The sequence below is a fragment of the Aquarana catesbeiana genome, linkage group LG08 (genome assembly GCF_042186555.1).
Source record: "Aquarana catesbeiana isolate 2022-GZ linkage group LG08, ASM4218655v1, whole genome shotgun sequence".
NCBI lineage: Eukaryota > Metazoa > Chordata > Amphibia > Anura > Ranidae > Aquarana > Aquarana catesbeiana.
Window position 1 is genome coordinate 116,928,453 of NC_133331.1, and position 24,321 is coordinate 116,952,773.

The following is a 24,321-nucleotide window of genomic DNA, read 5'->3' on the forward strand; positions in this document are numbered from 1 at the left end:
ACGTAGATATATATATATATATATATATACATATATATATATATATGTATATATATATATATATATATATATATATATACACACATATACATCCTATGGGGCAAGGCAGTTTAAATTGGAGTCTTTGCAATGGTCCACTTGAATCTCATTGATATAAATATGATCTCCAATATCTCCATCACATTTGGTATACAGCAGATCCAGGGTCTTATTCTCTCTAGTTGGGCAGCACACAAACTGTGAATTAGTCAAGGTATTCTCCATGGTGACATAATTAAAATCACCTGAGATTATGATAAGGGAATTGGGATGCTTAGTTTGAAGCTTGCAATAACACTGTGGATGGTATCACTTGCCAACGTTGTGTTGGCAGAAGGTGGAATATACCACACCACAATAATAACATGTGAAATCTCCCCAGGCAAGTAATAAAACGGAAGCCCTACAACCATTAATTTTATATATGGGAAGCACTTTCCTTAATAGTCAAGTGACCAGGGTTGCACCATCTATTGTTTACAAAAATAACAAACCCCCCTCCCTTTCTCATACCACACTTTGTGCAGTTCCTGTCCACTCTAACAATCTGGAAGCCACTTATAGTAACATTGTGATCAGGAATATCTATGTGCAGCCATGTTTCAGAAAAAAACATAATGCTACACTCACAAAACTCACATTGACTCTGAACTAACATCATTAGCTTAACTACCTTACTTGCTAAAGATCTCACATGATAATGGAGGGATTATTTCCTTCTACGCCACCGTACATCTGTCCATTTGCTGTGGCAGATGGGAGCACTGTTTAAAATATGTACTCCTCTACTGTGCACCTGATACTGAAAAGGATAAGGACGATCCTTTCTTCAATAAAGTCAAATACTGCGGATCATGTTGAATATATGATATCTGACTTTGCAAACTGGTGGTGGTGGTGGTGGTGGTGGGGGGGGGGGGGGGGGGCAACTGCTGCTGCTGTATGTACAGTGAAAGAGATGGGGACTTTTGCTGTTTAATTAAATTAGGCTGTATGGGTTTGCTAGAAGACATGGGCAGATAAATCACATCATGATTTTAGTGAGAGCCCAGTTGCTGTTGCTGACTATAAACCTAGAGGACCAATTGCTGCTGAGAATACTGAGACTGTAATGGTGTTTGCTGCTGCTGAGGGGCCTGCTTGTTATTGTGTGAAAACTGGCTCAGTTTATTCACTGTCAGTATGCTGTTTTTTTTTAATTTTGTTCCCATTTTAATTGAGCTCTTCACTGTATTGCACTTTATATTTTTAATGAAGATCTTGTAACTGGATATTTTCATAAGCAACAACTAGGGACATGAGCATAGGTATCTCCTTTCCTAAATTAGTTCAACTGGCTCATGGTTGAGTAACTTTTTTAGTTAATTTGTTGCATTGATTTTTTTCTGCTATTTTCTTACTAAAGTCTTTATGTGCTTAACTTTTTTAACATTTTTAACTTAACTCCCTTACCCTTTCCTTTTCCCCTTACCACCACTTTTTTTTTTACATTCCTTTCAGTCATCATTCTAGACTTAATAAACTTAGGCCATCACCATTCCTCAATTTTTTTTCCATTCCCTGATTGTAGACTATATTATTTCATTATACATTGTGTTCTCCCATGATAAGTTATGTTCATTATAACATTGTGTTATCCCTTTTAATTGTCCATACAATGAACTTTTTATGTTCCTGTTATTTGTTGAACATGCTTTCTATATATTTTCTTTGCGTTGTGAAACTCTATAATCTTTAAACAAAACTTTGCATAAAAAATAATCTGTTTCATAACAAATTGCATTGCCTCTTAAACATATCAAAAAAGGTGCACAATTAAAATCAACATAGGCCTGGGGCCAATAAATGTTTTACATTTGTGTAATTTCCTCTCTAAAATTTGTTGTGGTAATTTACAGAGGAAATTGTAACAGTTTATGGCCATAGTCATCTGATAACAACTCAAAGGTTATTCTGCACACATCAAAGGTTATCTTGTTTATCCCACGCTTGGTTTACTGCTATATAGTTTTAACAGTCTGTTTTATCAAGTTTCCCCCAATGTCTGTTGACCAATCATGTATGTGCTTTCTACACTGTATAAATACCCCTGTATCAAAAGTGCTAAAAAGAGCCCACAAAAAGGCAACTTCCAAAACCAGATTGCAACTACTCTACCCTCAGAAAATTAATAAGGATACTGATTCCATGATAATAATTACAAAATACACTAACCAACAAGCTAAAATTAAATCTATTGTGACTAAATATTGGCATATGCTAAGTATGGATCCGATACTTGGACAATTTGTCCCTGAATATCCACTGTTCACGTTTAAGAGAGCACAGTCCATTAAGGACCAACTTGTTTGCAGTGAATTCAAAGGGTACTTTTATTTGTGGTGCTTGCAACTACTGCAAGTATATGCTCACCCAGAGGGATCCCATTCTTCCAAACAGAAAAATTTTCCGATCTAAACATTTCGCTAATTGCTAGACGATCTGTGTAATATATTTGTAGTATTGCGAATGTGGTTGTTTTTATGTTGGTAAAACCAAATTACAATTTTGGAAGCGTGCGTACAGACATATCAGGAGTATGCAGGTTTCTAATCCAGATTTGCCACTTGGTCGTCAAACAAAACTAATACACGGAGGAAAATTTCCAAAAATTAAATTCTTGATCTTGTATCCTATCCACCCCAGTCCCGATGTTTCCTGGTCCTCGATCACCCAGGATGCCGGGGGATGACATCACTTCCAGTTGGACCATGTGTCAGTAGGCAGGCGACGCGTTTGCGGAGCATGCGCTCCTTCTTCAGGCCTGGCGGGGGCCATTTTAGTTGACGGCTTATGTACTATGCTGTCAGAACTCCTGGGTCCTAGTGTCCCATGGCTTGGGGCTGATAAAATACAACTTGGAGTCTTATATCGTGTATGTGGGGGAAGGGGGTAATAGTCAGGTGGATCTCCACTAAGGTAGATGCAAGTGCCAACTTTTTCTTTAGTGTATCCTAATGAAGCAATATGCTTTAAACCCTTTTTGGAGGGTTTCTTGTCCAGAGATATGGAGAAATAGGGACCTAGTCATATATCACCATCATATTCCTCCCTTTGATGCCACCTATCCCTATTTTTACCATACCCACCTGTTTGCCATCTGCCTGACACCACCTGCGATAAAATCATTATGTGTTTGCAATGTATATAGTACATGTCTGCTATGCACAAATTAACCTCTGTACATTACATGTTATGATCTCTATGGGGCAATGAACTGTCATGATCTCCGGATAAACAATGTACGATGAAGGTACTTATGTGTAATGTACAGTGTATTTTTTGCAGCTCCATTTAGGATCGAGTCGCTGGATGTGGTGGGTTTTTCTCTCTCCCTCGTTTTCTCCAGACGGGCACGCAATCACCCGGCACACAAAGCCGCCTGGGCCCTCTAACCCACGGCAGACTTTTGGAGCACAGGAGCCTTATGTTCTGTTGTCATCTATCTTGCTACTCCAGCGGACATGCGCGGTCAGCTGGTGAAGCATTGTGTCGGTGGGCTGCACGTGCAACTCGCCGTTCTGCCGTGCTGAACTCACGCATGCGCAATCAGGACGGGTTGGTTCGCACGCAGCTCAGGAGGCCAAGGAAAGGCCTGTAGCCTGACACAGCTGACCGTAGTCAGCTGCATTAATTACTCAATCACTAACCAGATATAACACACAGTCCAGCTCTATAGCAGCTGGATGTTAGGATGCTGTATGCTCTCATGATTCAAACACCTCTCAACGTAATGATTTATTTTGAACTTCTGAAACACTGCTTCAGGAAATATAGGAAGTTTGTCTATATACATTCAGCATTATAGGAGTAACTTTATACCATATTTGTCTGCTATATGGTTTAGTTGACATTTTAATTTAATTATTGCTTATCACACAGATTCATTGGAAGCTCATACGATTTTTAGGAACACTTCTGTCCCTATCCTGGACCTATTTATTATTCAGGTAGCATATTTTTGGTATAATATACATCTCAGTCCCAATTTATAGGGCACACATAATTATTATTATTTTTTTATTTAATTTTTGTGGCCTCAGTGCTCTTGCTTGCCCTCCCCTGGAGGCTAGGGGGGCTTGTTATTGTTGGCTTCCCAATCCATTTTCCAACACAGAGTAGACTAAACTTTGAGGGGTCATTGAGATTGCTCTATGAGACACAGCTATCCTTTTCTCTTTCTCCTTGCTTTTAAATAGAATAATGGAATGTTTACCTGTGACATCATTATAGCCGATGTAATTGTACTTAATACAAAAAATGATCTATTTTACAACAATATATGCACTTCTTGAAATATTGTTTATTGACATTGAATGTTTCTTACAATGTTATAGATGCATATGTGTGTTTCCTAAAGAACACCCTTGAAGAAAGAATTTAATTGAAACACATCGGATGAAGGATTACATTTGACCGTGTGCTTTAGCCTTGGTGTCTCCATATACAGATTTGTACACATTCCAACAATTTTTTTGTCTTAAATTATCATGTTTTTAATCCTTTTTGTTAAATAAATACTTGTGTTATACTCTAAACATATTTTCCAATACTTTTTGTATAGATAGCAATGCCTTTAAAAAGTCCGCTTAGGGGTACTATCTTTGTTCATAGTACTGGGTGAGTTGTCTTCCAGAGTTACCCAATCATCTAATGAACTTAAATGGGGAGACAAGGAAGCTCTCCAAACACAGATTATATCTGATAAGGCGACCAACTTACGTTCAAAGACTTGCATGGTATCCATGAGGGTGTGGTGTACCCTTTCCATCAGTTTAATGGATTCCATGTGATGGAGCACCTGTGACCATGAAACAGAGGGACACCGGCAGTTTAGGACAATTGCCCAGTGGATGGCACTGAAGAATATGTGTGCCAACTTTTGATGTTGGGGGGATCTCTGGGAGCTCTGCAAATAAGATGCACATCTGGTAGGTCAGGGCCACAGGTGCACCTGTTATTTGGAGCACCATTGAGGAGACTCTTTGCCATATGGGTTTCAAAACCGACCAGCTCCAGAATGTATGGAGAAGAGTGCTCCCATCGTGGAAACCCCTAAAACATGTGTCTGGAACTAAGGGGAAAATCTTTTTTCAGTCTGAAGGGGGTATAATACCAGTGGGTGTGTAGCTTGGCAACAGTCTCTTTAAAAGCTATGGAGCGTGTGCATTTATGCATGTTAGAGGCAATGTCGTACCAATCCTTCTCCAAGATCTCCTGGCCAGTCTCTGCTTCCCACCCCAGCATAGCTTATGATTTGGCTGTACTATTATGGCCATTAAGGTTTTGATATAAGGTTGAGATAGTCCCCCTATCTCTAGAGGCCTCCCCACAAAGGTTCTCAAATGGTGTTACAGCTCTATCAGCAGCCTGAGTTGACATATTAGAGAAGAAATGATGGATCTGTAGGCATTTATCGAATTTGGAGCTGTGTAGGGCATAATTTTGCTGGAGATGTTCAAATGAGCAAAAAGATGAATCTTGCAGCAGAGAGTCCAGAGGCATTAGGACCTGTGATATCCAACTCGAGAACTCTTTATCAAAGGCTGGGGGAACTGAGGATCACCCAGGAAGGAGGCTAGATGTGGGGGGCTGGAGAACAATTTACATTTTACCCTATAAAGGGAACAGAGGTAGAGGGACTGACCCACTATGCCACTGAGTGGTGCAACATCCTTAGGGGAGATGGAGCATGACCAAAGGAGACCCGGAAGGTAGAAGGGGACAACTGAGATCCTCTCAAACTGTAACCATGGAATAGAAGAGGAAGAGGCTTGCCATTGTGTTAATTGTATGAGGCGTGAAGCCAAGAAATAATTCCATAGATCAGGCAAGCCTAGGCCACCTCTAGACTGGGTCTTATAGATCAACACTCGGCTCATTCGAGGTTTCTTGTTTTGCCAGATAAATTTAAACAGATCGGACTGTATAGCCATTATCGTGGAGTGAGGGACATAAAGGGTTAGGGCTCTAAAGAAAAATAGCAGCTTAGGGAGGATCAACATTTTTACCGCTTGAATTCTTCCTAGCAATGATATGTGGTAAGAGGATCACTGTGTAAGTAATGATCTAACATTAACGAAGGCTTGGGGATAGTTATGTGAGTACATCAATTTGAGGGAAGGGGCTAAACAGGTCCCTAGGTATTTTAAGGTGCCCGAGCTCCAGGCAAATTCATATTAATCTTTATGATTGTTTGTTAAGGGTTGAGGGAGGTTAATAGGTAAAGCTAGACATTTGGATGGATTTACTCCCAGTCCCATAAGTTGGTGAAATGTGGCTAAAGTGGAAAGGAAGTTGGGGAGGGAGATTAGAGGGTCCAAAAGAAACAGGAGAACGTCATCTGCATACAGGTTCAGTTTAAATTCTTGACCATTTTTTGTGTATCCTTTGATATTAGGGTTAGAGGTAATTGAGCGAGCCAGTGGTTCAAGGCCAAGGCCAACAATAGGGGAGAGAGGGGACAGCCCTGTCTAGAGTCACGTCCTAAAGCAAAGTATTCTGAGTTGCACCCAGGGTTCTAATACCGGTTCGGGGATTGTAATAGAGGACCCTAAAGCCATTGATAAACTCCACAGTGAAGCCAAATTTGGGTAAAATGGAGTCTAAATAGGGCCAGAGGACACTGCCAAAGGTTTTATTGATATCTAAGCTAAGTAGTAAAACCTAAATTCCATACCAGGCCCTTCAGGTCTGGTATGGATATTAAGGGGAACCCCGGCCAAAATTTAAAAAAAAAATGACGTGGGGGTCCCCCTAAATTCCATACCAGACCCTTCAGGTCTGGTATGGATTTTAAGGGGAACCCTGTGCCAAAATAAAAAAAAAAAACAGCGTGGGGTCCCCCCAAAAATCCATACCAGACCCTTATCCGAGCACGCAACCTGGCAGGCCGCAGGAAAAAAGGAGGGATGAGAGAACACCCCCCCCTCCTGAACCGTACCAGGCCACATGCCCTCAACATTGGGAGGGTGCTTTGGGGTAGCCCCCCAAAACACTTTGTCCCCATGTTGATGAGGACAAGGGCCTCATCCCCACAACACTGGCCGGTGGTTGTGGGGGTCTGCAGGCGGGGGGCTTATCGGAATCTGGAAGCCCCTTTTAACAAGGGGACCCCCAGATCCCCCCCCCTGTGTGAAATGGTACGGGGGTACACCCTACCATTTCACTAAAAAACTGTCAAAAATGTTAAAAATGAAAAGAGACAGTTTTTGACAATTCCTTTATTTAAATGCTTCTTCTTTCGTCTATCTTCCTTCATCTTCTTCTTCTGGTTCTTCTGGCTCTTCTGGTTCTTCCTCCGGTGTTCTCATCCAGCATCTCCTCCACGGCGTCTTCTATCTTCTTCTCCTCGGGCCGCTCTGCACCCATGGCATGGGGGGAGGCTCCCGCTCTTCTCATCTTCTTCTCTTCTTCATCTTCTTCTTCATCTTCTTCATTTTCTTCTCCGGGCCGCTCCGCATCCATGCTGGCATGGAGGGAGGCTCCCGCTGTGTGACGGCATCTCCTCTTCTGACGCTTCTTAAATAACGGGGAGCGGGGCCACTCGGTGACCCCGCCCCCCTCTGACGCACAGGACATGACGGGACTTCCCTGTGGCATTCCCCGTGATGTCACAGGGAAGTCCCGTCAAGTCACCGTGCGTCAGAGGGGGCGGGGTCACCGGGTGGCCCCACCCCCATTATTTAAGAACCGTCAGAAGAGGAGACGCCGTCACACAGCGGGAGCTTCCCTCCATGCCATTATGGATGCGGAGCAGCCCGGAGAAGAAAATGAAGAAGAGAAGAAGATGAAGAAGATGAAGAAGAGAAGAAGATGAAGAGAAGAGCGGGAGCTTCCCCCCATGCCATGGGTGTGGAGCGGCCCGAGGAGAAGAAGATAGAAGACGCCGCGGAGGAGATGCTGGATGAGAACGCCGGAGGAAGAACCAGAAGAGCCAGAAGAACCAGAAGAAGAAGAAGAAGAAGATGATGAAGGAAGATAGAAGAAAGAAGAAAGAAGAAGCATTTAAATAAAGGAATTGTCAAAAACTGTCTCTTTTCATTTTTAACATTTTTGTCAGTTTTTTAGTGAAATTGTAGGGGTACTTTTGTACCCCCTTACCATTTCACACAGGGGGGGGGGCCCGTGATCTGGGGGTCCCCTTGTTAAAGGGGGCTTCCAAATTCCGATAAGCCCCCCACCCGCAGACCCCCACAACCACCAGCCAGGGTTGTGGGGATGAGGCCCTTGTCCTCATCAACATGGGGACAAGGTGTTTTGGGGGGCTACCCCAAAGCACCCTCCCAATGTTGAGGGCATGTGGCCTGGTACGGTTCAGGAGGGGGTGCGCTCTCTCGTCCCCCCCTCTTTTCCTGTGGCCTGCCAGGTTGCGTGCTTGAATAAGGGTCTGGTATGGATCTTTGGTGGGACCCCATGCCGTTTTTTTTTTATTTTGGCGCGGGGTTCCCCTTAAAATCCATACCAGACCTGAAAGGTCTGGTATGGAATTTAGGGGGACACCCACGTCATTTTTTTTTTAAATTTTGGTTCGGGGTTCCCCTGTGGGCAATTTCCATGCCATTTTTATCAATGAACTTCTAAGTGTATTGTCGGACCAGCAATGCAATAGCCGCGAGTAGTTTTAAATGACTTTTTTCCTTTGAAATGTCATTTTGCTGTCAGACTGTTCTAAACATGGGAAACATGCGCCCCTTTACAGGCATACTATAGACACCCCCAGCTACGAAATTTAAAGGGATATTACACTTTTATTGTTTGACTTCAAGCATTATTAAAATCACTGCTCCTGAAAAAACGCCCGCTTTTAAAACTTTTTTTTTGCATTGATCCATGTCCCCTGGGGCAGGACACAGGTCCCCAAACACTTTTTATGACAATAACTTGCATATAAGCCTTTAAAATTAGCACTTTTGATTATTCATGTTTGTGTCCCATAGACTTTAATGGTGTTCGCGTGTTCGAACGAACTTTTTTCCTGTTCTCATGTTCTGGTACGAACCGAACAGGGGGGTGTTCGGCTCATCCCTATCAGTGAGGCATTCAGATAGCTGGCTAACTATGGTGGGGTCAGTGAGTAAAGAGTCATTGAGGCACCAAGCCCCTGTTGCACTAGGGAGTCCTATGCATGAGAGGTTACAGGACACCATGTGGTGGTCAGTTCAAGGGCATATTATGTTCACAGATGGGGAGTTCGCAACTAGCTTAGGGGAGAAAAATATGTAGTCTAGTCAGGAATAACTATCCTGAGGGTGGGAGCAAAACATGTATCCTTGGGAGCCCACATTAAGGGCCCTCCAAGTGTCTATTCATTGGTGTGATCTAAGGGAGTATTGAAGGGTTTTTGGGAATGCATTATTTACGGAACCTATACAACTTCCGTCTAATTTTGAGTGGGCCACTAAGTTAAAATACCCCCCTATCAGGAGGTGAGGTAAGTGGTATCTGTCAAGCACTTGAAAAAATGCCTTGAAGAACGAAGCTTGGTATGCATTTGGAGCATACACAAAGACTAGGTTGATCGTCTTACCCTGAAGTGACCCTCTGATTATTACAAATTGGCTACCTGGGTCTTTATAAGTCTGGTGTACATGAACATGACTGAATTTTTGATCAGTATAGCTGTCCCTCTCGACCTGGACTCGTATGTGGTGAAGTAACACTGTTTAAAGGACTTGTCTAGGTAGGATGGGTGATTGTGAGTGGTAAAATGTGCTTCTTGGAGCAGTAGTATATCTGCTCCCAAAGTTTTATAAGATCTGAATGCTTTTTTCCTTTTGTGCGAGGAATTAAAACCGTTAAGGTTATGGGAAGTCACTTTAAGACCCATTTCCAACTAGGGGGATGCAACAAAGGGGTCAAGAGGAGTCCAGGTTAAGGAGTATGCTCACAGAACCACCGACAATACATTTTTAGAAAACTTTGACTGAGAAGATAAGTGGTAAGTAGAAAACCAGCAACATCTAGTGAGCTTAACAGGTAGAACAATGCAGAATAAACAGGACTAAATAGTGCAGAATAAACAGGACTAAATAATGAAAAAAATAAGGAAAAAATAAAAAGTCCATAAACCAGAAAAACAAGCCAAAAAATTTCAAAAAGTTGGCTGGTGGAGTCAGGGAAAAAGCTCCAATTCAGACCAAAAGGTCCATTACTCTAATACAGTGTATTTGTAGAAAAAAGTGTTCCAAAGATTTGTGTTTTCCGGGTACCTGAAGGGGTCCTTCGGGGCAGGAACTCCTGATCCATGGTGGAGTCAACAGGTAGGGGCTGAATTAGAGTATGGGAACAGTTAAACAGATGGGAATGGACTTCAGCACTGCTCAGAGTGTGTGTCCAGTGGCTAATGAGCATGCCTGCATGGTTCGGGCATCTGGAACCTTAAAAGAAAAAGAAACAGAAAAAAACAAGGGACAGAGAGAAGCAAGTGTTAGTGTTGACTTCAGAAATCCCATCTTGGAGAAGGAGTTGCCCAGATGGGAGCTGAAAGTGGAGTAGAAGGTAGCCTAGGGAGCACAGCTGCGTTGAGGACGCCCAGCTTCACCAAACGCTCTTTACCCTCTGGAACCATGGTAACCGTGTATGTCGTGCCACTGTGGGGCATCTGCAGCTTGAATGGAAATCCCCAGCAATATTGGCTCCTGGCATACTTAAGAACCGAAGTAACCCCTTTCATCTTGCTGCATTTATCCAGGATGGTTGGAGATATGTCGGGGTATATTTGAATGGAAGTGCCCTCATACTGGATATTCATAGTATTGCGAGAGGCCCTGAGGATTTCTTCCTTAATTAGAAAATCTTTAAGGCAGAGCATAATATCCCTCGGGGGTTTCTCAGGAGGGGGTTTAGGACGCAGAGCCCTGTGAATCCTGTTGCAGGTAGACACAGACAGGGGAGAATCAGGGAGCAAAGAATTGAACAGTTTTTGCACTGCAGGGAGCAAATTCATTACGGTTTCTGGGACCCCTCGCACCCTAAGGTTGTTGTGTCTGCTTCTGTTATCCAGGTCCTCCAGGTGGGCTTGGAGCTGTATCACAGATTCAGAGAGAGATTCATTGTCTTTCCAAATCAGTGTAGCTCATCATGTTTGATTTCTAATAAGTCAGTCCTGGTGCCTAATGCTGCAATCTCCAGGGACAGAGTGTTATTGGATTTATGCAGCTCTGATTGAAACTTCTGTGCTATCCTGTCATACATGACAGAAAGGCTTTTATCCAAATCAGCTTTTGTGAATTGTACAGCATACTCTCTCATGGAGTGTGTTGGGAATGCCTCTCTCTGTCTCTTCTGGACGGGCGCCATCTTGGGACATGTTGCTCTCCTCCCTCACTTGAAGCAGGTAGTTTGTTAGGGACCTTTGAGATGGTTTATTGTGGCAATTTCTGGATCCAGGCATGCGCTGATTGTTCTGCCGGGGAAGCGGGCTAAAATTCTGGGTAATGGGTGTCTGTATAGCCGCGGGGAAGCGCCGACAGTCTCTGATGTTCATGGAGCTCCTAGCCTCTGCTTCCTTCCTGCTTCGCACTGTGCATACGCCCCCCGGAAGTTGGGCTTTTCAAGGGAATTTGCTCTAGAGCTTAGTGAAAATGATGTAGTTGCACTTTGCAAAAAACCTTATTCCCTAAGCTCTGGGACAACTTCTCTTGCAAAGTAAACACCTTTTTTTTCCTTTAGCAAATCAACCATATTGGTATAATTGTATTGGAGATGTTATTGTTAAGTAACAAAATAAATAAATTGCCTTTGTACTTTAGCCCTTATGGTTTATTGTTTTAGACCCTGAATAATTCAATCTTCCTTCTTCTATATTCTACCTAATGATGACGGGTCACTGTCCTTTTTTATCATTCCAGACTACCATAAATACCTTGAACATGTGATAGTTTCAGAAATGTTAGAAACTACTTACCATAAATTAGGGAGTTGGTATGGTTTTATATAAAATAACTTGAACAGTAAGCATTTTATAAATAACTTCACACATGAAGGAAACATGGGACACCATTCTGCTGTTGCATAATCTGCAAGCAGCCATCAAATACATTGTTACATTTTAGAATACTAGTGAGACAAGACAGAGTGATGGAAGAATGAAAAAGACCAAAAAAGATTCATGGGCAACATTAAATTAACTCAGGTTTTATACCTAACATTGACACCTTTATACTTCTTTCCTGTAATTCAGAAATATATTTGTCCCACTTTTGAAAAAAATAGCATACAATTTCATAATTCAGGACAAAGTGTCCTTAGCAAGACAGAAATGTATGGTTCCTTAACAATGTGTTGAAATTTATGAAGAGGAACATCACTTTCACACTAAATGAACTGTAACTTACTTTTAGAGGTGGCTCGTAGATTATATCTGGCCACATGCATAGAATCAGCTTGAATTCTAAGCTCATAGCTTGTAGTGTTTTCATAGTCCAGTGGTTTTACAACGGTGATAACCCCTGTGATATTATCAATGGCAAATGCACCTGTATGAAGGGAAACAAGGGTTTAAGAAGTATATCTTGAAATAAACATAGATAAAGATTACTTGAAGACAGTAAATGAAAGTAGAAAAAAATGTTCACATAATTCAGGATTTAAGCTAATAATGAATAAAGATGTTTGCAGGTAGCCTCCCTGACAGTATTCTTGAGTGTGGCTCGGGGTTAAATTTCAGCACCATTGGCGGTAACCCTGAGCCACACTCGAGATTGCATTGCAGGATCCTGGAGCGGTATACTTACCTTGTCCCCAGGATCCTGCGAGGTGCCCCCACGCTGTCTGCGGGATCTGTCCTCCTCCGAAGCCTCTCTGTGCCAGGCTCCGTTCCCTGTGAGCATCGCGACGCACGGGGGTGGAGCCTGGCGGCAAATTCAAAAAACTGTAAAAATCATAACACATACAGTACTGTACTCTTGCAGATTACAGTACTGTATGAAATTATTTCACATCCCTTTTGTCCCCAGTGCTTTGTCCAATGCCCTGCATGCAGTTTTATATTATATATACTGTTCTTTCTGCCTGTCCATAGCAACCAAAAAGTGTCCCTTTACATCAAAAGTGGCTTTAGACCAGCTAGAAAACAGCGATAGTAAATTAGAACACTTGCAGAATTGAGCGATAGTGAATCGTGGGGAAATGTATTTTATTATTATTATATTATTATTTTTTATAATTATTTATATTTATTATATTATAATTTATGAGTTAATTGTACCGCTTTTAGCACCTAAAATCCAAAATAATCATACCGCCAGGGAGGTTAAATCAGCAAAACACTTTATATTGGAGTAGAGCATTTTGTATTTGGTCTAAATTTCCATGAATGCCCTGAACAGTGTTTTACTATTTTGATGAATATTTCTTGGTTACAGCTGGAAATTAGTGGTGATAGACTTTGATGTCAACTTAAGCAGTATGTGTATGTATTATCTAACAAGCTTCAAGTTAAGCACTGCATAAGTTAGTGTCAATTTGAGCCTGGGTACTCAATGTGTTAAATTGACATTAAAGATTACAAGGTTAATTGTCAGGTAACAGAAAGGTGCACTGGAAAAATATTTTTGAGCCTTTTTTCCGTGCAGTACATTCCAAATAATAGGCTTTTGTTGAATGAGCCTTGCTTCAGTGGGATTTCTATTCAATTAAATGTCACAACACTTTCAGAAAGAAGATGGTAACATTAATCATTCCTGGCGTGTATGTGCAAACTGGTTCTCTTTATTTTATATGTGAATAGCTTTTCCCAGTTGTAAATTTTCCTTTTATCTCTCATTCTCTGTGTTTTCTTTTTTCAGTCTTCAGTCTCTTCTCCTGGGATTGCTTCAACTAAACAATGATAACTCTTACTATATGCATGCAGCATATATCACAGACAAATTACACACTATTAAAGAGCCAATTCCACTGTTGAGGATTATTCAAAGTGCTGCAAAGAATTGCAATTTGTAAACTAAAGTATGGATATTCTATGGTTATTGAAAATTGTCAGGAAAATCAAAGACAAGATTAAAAAATGGAGTGGGTAACTTAAGTTGGAATATAGTTAAGATATTAAGCCCTGGATCCCACCATTGCAATTTGGCAATGTGACTTGACAGTTCAAAGTTGCGTGACAAGTTGCACCCCATTTGTGGAAATAGAATTGTTCAAATGAGAGCAACTCAAGTCGCAGCAACAGTTAAAAAGGTTCCTGCACTATTTCTGGGCAATTTCATTGTGACTTGCATTGACATGTGTTAAATGAATTTGCACAGAGTGTCAGTAAGCCGCATTGAAATCACACTGATAGTCACACTGAAGTAGCACGACTTCAAAGTAGACATGTGCAATTTGTTTCAGTCCGAATAAAAATTCGGACACATTTTTGGTTATTTGGGGATTCAAATGTATCTGAATCTCCGAATGAAAGAGTAACAAATTCAGCTGAAATTAGTTGAAATCCATTAAAATGTGTTTTGTTTATTCGTTTTCTAATGAATTCCAACTTTTCAGAATAATTAAAATTTGGATCGGTCGAAAAAATGATCGACCAATTCAAATTCTGTGTGAAGAAATAGCTGGTTGTTAAGCAGCGGGCCGGGAAGCCTTAACAACCATGAGTCATTATCTGTCAGTGGGCTTCCCCACTGACAGATTAATGTAAAGAAAACAATGCTGGTGTCCTGTCAAAAAAGCCAACTTGTCAAAATCTCCAATTACGTCACTGCCGGTGACTCCTCAGCAGCAATAATTATAGATTTGACAACTTGGCTATTTTCACAGAACACTGGCAGCGTATACATTACAGTACATGATGAGTTGGCTGTTTTGACAGAACACCGGCTAAGGAGTAAAAGAGTTGTCACCGCCATGGAGGCAGCCATGTTGTTGGATACTAGCGGGCGGACTAACAATGTCTATTCATTATATCATGTACCGTAGTCTATACGCTGCTGGTGTTCTGTAAAAACAGCCAAGTCATCGAAATCTGCAATTACTGCTGCTGGAGAGTCGTTGGAAGTGACATAATTGGAGATTTTGAAGAGTTGGCTCTTTTGACAGAACACCCTTTGGGCCTGGTATGGATTTTAAGGGGAACCCCATGCCAAAATAAAAAAAAAATAAAAACTGCGTAGGTTCCCCCAAAATCCAGACCAGACCCTTATCTGGGCATGCGGCCTGGCAGGTCAGGGAAAGGGGGGATGAGCAAGTGCCCCCACCTCCTGAAACATACCAGGCCACATGCCCTTAACATCGAGGGACACTATTTTTCATTTTTTAATAAAGGAATTGTCAAAAACTTGTCTTTTGTTTTTATTACTTTTTGCCACTTTTTGGTGAATGGGTAGAGGTACTATGTACCTGATACTCATTCACATGGGGGGGGGGCGGGATCTGGGGGCCTGCTTGGTAAAGGGGGATTCCAGATTCCGATAAGCCCCCTGCCCGGCCGACTCCAACAACTACAGCCCAGGGTTGTCGGGAAGAGGCCCTTGTCCCCATTAACCCATGGGGTCAAGGTGCTTTGGGGTATGGGGTGACCCGCTGCTTAACAACCAGCTATTTCTTCACACAGAATTCAAAACGGTCGACCATTCCCTAACGAGATGAAATTAGTAACATAATGAATTTATCCAAAACAAAACAAATGTTTCTGATCTGCACATGTCTACTTCAAAGCCACACTGGTGTAAACCAGGGCTACGGCTATAAAATAGACCTCTATTAAAAGCAGCATTTTATATTTTGTACCTGAAACTGTAGTCTTACAAATTCTCCTATGACAGATATGTATAAGAAATCACATACCATTTTTTTCTGGTTAAGGTTGTAAAAATAAAGCAGATATCTGAACGGTTTTCATTAGTTACCCATAGAATCTGCCTTGAACATGGTTGGTAAGCATTAGAAGAACTAGAATATTAAAAATATACAGTAAAAAAAGAGTAGAGAGAGTAGCGCTCTCCTGCTTAGTGTTCCCTCATGATCATGTACACATACAATGTGTCAAGGGTTCCGTAGTAATCAAATCTAAGTCTAATATCAATATACAACAGTCTCAGAGGTATGGGCTGAAACTAAATAATTAGTGATCAGCTAACTAGAGCTAGCTGTGAAAGGCTGTCTTCTCAAGCAGCCTGGAAACCCAGGCACTTGAATGAGAGAGAGGGGGAGGGAAAGAGTGACGCCCAGCAACATTTAGTGTAGTAGTTTATTAAAGTGGAAGTAAATCCTCCTATCGTTTTCAACAAAGGAAGCTGTCATCTTGGACTCTGTTTAATTTTTAACTGCCATGAAGCTGTATGTGTGGTCAGTTATGACACCAGCCATTGGATGGTTTGACAGTTTGGTTGCGAGTACAACCAATATGACAGTTAGCATTTCCGGCATGCCTGGAATGTAACAGTTTTTTCAAACTGATAGATCGATGATTTTACTTCCGCTTTAGATAGATATATGGGGTAAATCCGCGCAGTGGTTGAGTGTAGTTAGGATATGGGGCTGCTGCCTCTACAGATACAATGCCACCTAAGTGGCGTGTATTAGAATTTGGTAAAAAGCAGTAGTTATGGCGCTGCCCTTGTGGGGTTAGAAAAAAATGTTTTCTATTAGTGGACAATTCCACTATATATTACCTGGTGTACATAACTCCTATAGATCTAGAGTATTATTCTTAAAAATGTATATTTATGAGCGAAACACAAAAAGAAAAAAAAAACTATATGTACCAAAATAACGTGAGTGTTTTAGAGCTGGAATCTGTGACTGGTACTCGGTTACTAATAATCACATTGTAATAAAAGTGAAATATCAACATAAAGGTATTTCCACAAAGTGCATTTGTGCTAAACCAGTGCTATAAATGTCATAAAGTGACTGCTGCTAAATCATACAGAATCATACAAAATGTCCAGTGCTATGAATTCCATAAAGTGACTGGTGCTAGATCATATAAAATCATACTAAATGTCCAATATAAAAGGTGACTTATGTGTTTTTATTTTGGTAAAAAGCAGGAGTAGTTATGGCGCTGCCCTTGTGGGGTTAGAAAAAAAAAAAAATTTTAGAAAAAAAAAAAAAAATTTCTCTATTAGTGGACAAATCCTCTATATATTACCTGGTGTACATAACTCCTATAGATCTAGAGTATTATTCTTAAAAATTATATTTATGAGCGAAGCAAAAAGCAAAAGAACAAAAAAAAAAAAAAAAAAAAAACATATGTACCAAAATAACATGAGTGTTTTAGATCTGGAATCAGTAATCTTGGATAGGAAAAGTTCCATTAATGAAAAAAAAGTTCTTTTTGGAGTATTTTAGGATGTTCAATCTCTGATAAACAGATTTCTGTGGGAAAACTTCTTATCCAGGTGCTGGCTTTTTAATTAGTGCCTTATCTGCATGCTCTGATACTGCTTGCACTCACTGGATTTTCTTTCCCCTGCAGGGGTGCAGGCAGTCACAGTATCTGCCACTGTGTAGCAATCATAGATGTCTCCAAACTTTACTTTACGTGTTGTTTTGATGTATTACATATAAAAGAAAGGAGGGGTACCCATAGCGTAAAACCGTATAGGAACTTTTATTAAAGCTTAATAACACTGTGGTACTCACATTTTCAATGATAAAAACGAGCATGAAAAAGATATCAAAATCGCTTTGCTAGAGGTGCTGCAAGACGTCCGTAAGCCCGGAATGGAACTTTTCCTATCCAAGATTACTGGTTAAAAACACATCAGTCACCTTTTATATTGGATATTTAGTATGAATTTGTATGATCTAGCACCAGTCACTTTATGGAATTCATAGCACTGGACATTTTGTATGATTCTGTATGATTTAGCAGCAGTCACTTTATGACATTTATAGCACTGGTTTAGCACAAATGCACTTTGTGGAAATAATTGAAGTATTTTATGTTGATATTTCACTTTTATTACAATGTGATTATTAGTAACCGAGTACCAGTCACAGATTCCAGATCTAAAACACTCACGTTATTCTGGTACATATAGGTTTTTTTTTTGGGGGGGGGGGGTTGGGGTTTTTTTTTTTGTTCTTTTGCTTTTTGCTTCGTTCATAAATATAATTTTTAAGAATAATACTCTACATCTATAGGAGTTATGTACACCAGGTAATATATAGAGGAATTGTCCACTAATAGAGAAAACAAAAAAAACAAAACATTTTCTAACCCCACAAGGGCAGCACCATAACTACTCCTGCTTTTTACCAAATTAAAAACACATCAGTCACCTTTTATATTGGACATTTAGTATGATTTTGTATGATCTAGCACCAGTCACTTTATGGAATTCATAGCACTGGACATTTTGTATGATTCTGTATGATTTAGCAGCAGTCACTTTATGACATTTATAGCACAGGTTTAGCACAAATGCACTTTGTGGAAATAATTTTATGTTGATATTTCACTTTTATTACAATGTGATTATTAGTAACCGAGTACCAGTCACAGATTCCAGATCTAAAACACTCACGTTATTTTGGTACATATAGGTTTTTTGGGTTTTTTTTGTGTTTCGCTCATAAATATAATTTTTAAGAATAATACTCTAGATCTATAGGAGTTATGTACACCAGGTAATATATAGTGGATTTGTCCACTAATAGAAAAAAAATGTTCTAACCCCACAAGGGCAGCGCCATAACTACTCCTGCTTTTATTTGGAGACAGTGTGCAGATCGCAGGAGTCATCACTGGAACTTTGCCGTGGGCTGCAGAGGGAAGTTGCCACCTGGTGTATATTGCTATTAGACATTTGATCCTTTGTGATACAGTTTGTACTTTCATTTTGACACACAGGCTGATTTACTAAAACTGGAAAGTGCAATATCTGGTGCAACTCTGCACAGAAACAACCCACTTCCTGTTTTTTTTTTTTATAAAGCTTAATTGAACAAGCTGAAGCTAGAAGCAGATTGGCTAACATGCATGCTGCACCATAACAAAATATAAATACATGTTTTCTCATTTTTATAAGACCCCCTTCACACTGAGGCAGGTTTCAGGGGTTTTAGCGCAAGAGATAGTGCCTGTAAAGCGCCTGAAACCGCCTCCTACTCATTTCAGTGTGACTTTTCACACTGGGGCGGTGCGCCTAAAAAGATATTCGGAAGCGCCGCAACATGGGTGCTTTTAACCCCTTCTTTGGCCGCTTAAACAGAGGTAAAGCGCCACTCGGCAGCCCCAGTGTTAAAGGGGTCAAAGTGATTACATTCCCCCTGTTCTCAGCTGCATTAAAGCTGGGGGAGAAGAAGCAACAGTACACTGAGCTTCCCACTGAAAGGTTGTGTGTGGGGGGTTAAAAACAAGTCAAATCACTGGAGGAGAGCATACTGAGTTCCCAGCACAGCTAGAGAACGGACCATGATGTGTTCTCCTGCTTAGTGTGGTCAGTTTTTGATAGGAAAGACAAGGGACTGGCAGGAACACCAGGAGATTTCACACACAGGAAGCAATACAAATAGATCAGGATACTTTTTCATACAACTACATGGTACAACAGGCACATATCAGGAGTTTGTAGCTAAAAATGAGCTGCCATCCATCTACTCCTTTGTTTTAATAAAATTTGTACTAAAAAACTCAAACATTATAGCATTATAGCTAGTGTATTCAGTGGATCAGGCCTGTTTCAATTGAAAACCAGCTTTAGAGGAGCACCACATACCCCATTTTAGTTCCTAACGGCATGGTCCTCTTTCAATGGAGAAATGTCTGATTTTTAAAGTTTTATTATTATAACTTGTAAATGACTGAATATTTTACAGCTCATTACCCTAAAATAGTCAGTTTACCTTGATCATTCCCTGAGATGATTGTATACACAATAGTCTGATTTAATGCTGCAGCTGATACCACAGTGACAGTGGTCCCAATTGGAGCTGTTTCACTCAATGGAGGTGACCTGAAAGATATTTTATTGCAGTCTTTAAATGCATGATACACAATACTTTCAACGGTTGTACAATATTGATTCACATACATTTGTATACATTAGATAGTGAAAATACTGTAATATAGGGAAAAATCAATTCAAGGGGATTTTAAAGGTAAAGTGGCTTCATTAGGACAGAAAGAAAAAGAAAAACAATATTTTAGCTTTTTAGATACTGTTATCTGTGATTGATCTTGCCTTCCTAAAGTTACATTTCTTACACATAATTTATATACATCAAACTGGCCTATATGCATATTTTTAACTATTTCTCTTATAATATTTTTGTAGCTATAACTTTTTTCCCCATACTGACAATCCAAAGCTGTAGATTAACACAAGTTTAACAGGTGCTATCCACACAAAAAGACAATTCAAATCACATTAACTGCAGAGTAGGCTGTATAAAGAGCATGAGTGTAGAAACAGCAGCAACCCACTATGTGCTCATTACATATTGACACTGGGGGGGGGGGTGCAATCTTGGTGAAATTTACAAAGTGAAAAACACTAAATGGCATTTCCATACCTGCTTCTTTTTTCTTTTTTTAAAACAACATGGGACTCCCCAAAGGTCCCAAAAATACATAGCAGACCCCAATCTGCTATATATTTTGGTGAGCCCAAGACATTTTTTACAAATAAAAAAAGATTACTTATCTAATGTTTGCTGAACCATGCTTGAATGAAACCCAGGTAAGGTAAGGTTCACTCCTGCCTATCAGGTCTATTAACAGTCAATTGAAGAAGCGTACTTCTTCAATTGGCAGGCTGACAACACTGATGCCAATATTGTTGCAGCAAATTGGAGTTTCATTGGGAAGATCTTTTGCTGTCAGGATCTCTGGGTGAAAAATTTGCAGTAAATTTACAAAAACAAGTTTATACGGCAATTTGTGACACCAGACATACTAATAAATATAATAATTTTGGGCATTTAGTATATATGCATACTGATGAGCTTTACGTAATGTGAACTAAATGTGGCCATAAAAGGTAAATACCAGCTTCCGGACTGCTGGTGCGGAAGTGACTTAAGTTATAAAGGTACATTTACAACATAATTCTTTCAAATGTATGCTAATGTCACTTTGTATTCTTGGTTGAACATGGTTTACTATAGTACTTGTTAGAATAAATTGCATCACTACTGCTAAGGCAAAAACTTTGCATCATAACAGCTTGTTTGGTAATCAGCAGAACTAATTCTATAGCCATCTGTATGCATCTGTTATTCAAAAGAAAAGTTCTCCATACACCCTATAAAAATTATATTACATACAAAAATTAGCCAGTTTCATATTTACAAAAGTCTGACCTGCAAGCTAAGTCCACAGGGAAATACAAGCTTTCTACTTTGGAAAATGTAATTAGCATTTGCAGTTGTAATTACATTTGATGAATAAACTAAAATAAAACCAAGAACACACTATGGATCAAGTATGTGTAGTCTTTCATTATATAATTAAATACCTTTCCTTTGCATGCTGCTTCTGCACCTAGGCAAATTATGAAAACAATGGGCAGAACGTCCAGTATTGCAAAGAAATATTTTATCAGAGCAATGCAGTAATGTTCCTAAACATAGCATGAAAGTAAAAAAAAAAACAAAAAAACACTGTTAACGGGTAATGTAATGTAACTGGTTGGTGAGTTGAGCAATGGAATTGTCTTTGTCTTACATGTATATGCCCTCCATGAGGGCATATGAGGACACTTATAAATTTTGTAGTGTTAGGACTGCAAGTAATACAGGGTGCCTTGACGAGGCCTTGCAGCTTTCACATGCATTTGCAAATGTGTGCTAACTAAACCCCTGCTTTTAACAGACGGTTAGACAGGCTAATTTGGTTGGTCAGCAGACTGGTTGGTGAGTTGAGCAATAGAATTGTCTTTGTCTTACATGTATATGCCCTCCATATGCTCCTTACTGTGAAGGCCAGTTATGGGTGTGGGCGGTGGACATTTTTTTGTTACTGTTTGTATATATGGGGTCGGGGACACACTGGACACCTTTGCTGCCATTGTGCTCTTGCTGGGTGTCCAGTGTGCTCCTGTTCCTTTAAGGGGGCTAGGGCGGCCTCCAGGCTCACCTGTCTCACACCTATCCATTCTATGCATGTGCTTCCACTGTGGAGACACTTATAAATTTTGTAGTGTTAGGACTGCAAGTAATACAGGGTGCCTTGACAAGGCCTTGAAGCTTTCACATGCGTTTGCAAATGTGTGCTAACTAAACCCCTGCTTTTAAGAGACTGTTAGACAGGCTAATTTGGTTGGTCAGCAGACTGGTTGCTGAGTTGAGCAATGGAATTGTCTTTGTCTTTAATGTAATGTAGACTCTAGAAATATTTGCAATGACCATGTATTTTTCAGGACTTTAACATATGTTAAATGTTCATTTATACTGTGTGATCTGTGCAAAAAAGATGTTCTATATTTGTGCCTAAAGTTTGTGCATACAATATTTTCTTTCAAAATATTCATAACTATTGTGAAAACCATCAAAGTGTAACTAAGAACAAGACAATCAAGGTTTTATTGAACACTTACCTAGTCAAGGGAGCATAGACAGGCTTGTAAGGGAGAACAGTTCACTTTTATTGTGTCTCCACCAAGTAATATTATTATTCATTCCAGTTTACACAACATGAAAATTATAGCGTTTCATTTCATGCTGCTGTCTTGGGGCATATTTATATATATATATATATATATATATATATATATATATATATATATATATATATATACACGCACAAACTATTCTTCTGCTTGTTTGGATTTCTCACCGCTTTACACTTTTTTATTAAGAACTGGTGTCAAAGGCAGTAGTAATGCCTTTTAATAGTGGCTCAATGGTGGCTTAAAGTGCATTATACAGTGATGTATATTGCTAGTGTAAAAAAATTTTAACCCAAATAATTATCAAAAATTAAAGTGACAGTGTACTTTAATATAAAAAAAACTGAAAAAAATGTCATGGGGTTCCTTTTAAAATCCCCACCAGACCTTTATACAGGCAAATAGTCTAGCTTGCTAGGAAAGGGAGGGCAGTGAGTGTTGGACCCTGCCCTCCCATATGAGACCAGGCCACATGCCTTCAACACAGAAGGTACCTTGCAAGGAGGGGTGGGAATTCAAACTACACTTCTGCCATTGTTGTAATCTAGAATCAATCACAATGTCCAGGAAAGTAATCCATGTCAATCTTGGCATCCAGGAAAGTAATCCTCATCAATCATGATGACCCTTCACCACATTTCCTTTGAAAAAATGACGAATTGCATGGTTGTGGTCAGGTAATTTGACATCTAGAAATTCCGGGTGATGTTGTTGATCAAATATGATGTCACCCAGAATCCTAAGCATATTATATAAAGAATTTGTGTATCTTCAATGTTGTGATTTTAGCCACGTAAAAAGACCCTCTCCTTGCTGCTTGTTATTTGTAAAACATTTTTTGCATTTATCCTGCATGGCATTGCCTAGTTCTCCATGGACTCTTTTGACAAATTAGCCTTAAAGCGGGGTTCTGGCATTTTTTTTTTTCAAAAGTCAGCAGCTACAAATACTACAGCTGATGACTTTTAAAATATGAACACTTACCTGTCCAGGGCGCCCCCGATGTCAGCATCTGAAGCCGATCTGTCCCTCAGCTGTCGGGTGCTGCCGCTGCCATCCTCAATAAGGAAATCAAGAAGTGAAGCCTTGCGGCTTCACTTCCTGGTTCCCTACTGCACATGCGCAACTCACGCTGCACTATCCCACTGGTCCCTGCTGTTTTCTGGGACCCGTGCATCTCCCAGAATACAGCGGGGGGACGGGAAGTGGCGTAGATACCTGCAGGTGGCATGGGTATCTATCCCCAGAAGTGGGAGCAAAATACCTGTATTAGACAGGTATTTGCTCCCCCGCCCTGAAAAGTGCCAAATGTGACACCGGAGAGGGGGAAGAACCAGGAAAGCGGAAGTTCCATTTTTGGGTTGAACTCTGCTTTAAAAAAATGTTCGTCCCTATAGAGCTCATAGGGGTTCGCTTCTAAGTTTGTGTGTGATGTCACCTAGAATCCTAAGCATGTTATATAATTGATTTCTGTGTTATCAATGTTGCAACATTAGCCACATGAAAAGGCCCTCCCCCATGGGCAATAGTGTACAAATTAGTCTTGAAAATTGACAGACTTAATTTATAATGTTTGCCCCCATAAAGCTCATAGGGGTTCACTGTTAAATTCTGTTTTTTCAAACTTCACGCAAGATTTGACGAACCTGCTATAAACAAAACCTGGACTCTTTTGCTAATC

General features: G+C 40.2%; 1 protein-coding gene across 1 annotated transcript in view; it reads right to left on the reverse strand.

The window, feature by feature from the left end:
* PCDH15 (protocadherin related 15) overlaps positions 1–24,321 on the reverse strand; it is a 2,079,434-nt gene that overhangs the window by 351,522 nt on the left and 1,703,591 nt on the right. Inside the window, exons 25-26 of the mRNA XM_073596339.1 lie at positions 19,876–19,985; positions 12,417–12,557 (exon numbers count right to left, since the gene is read on the reverse strand). Of these exons, the coding sequence (XP_073452440.1) occupies positions 12,417–12,557; positions 19,876–19,985 (251 nt within the window). The remainder of the gene's footprint in view (positions 1–12,416; positions 12,558–19,875; positions 19,986–24,321) is intronic.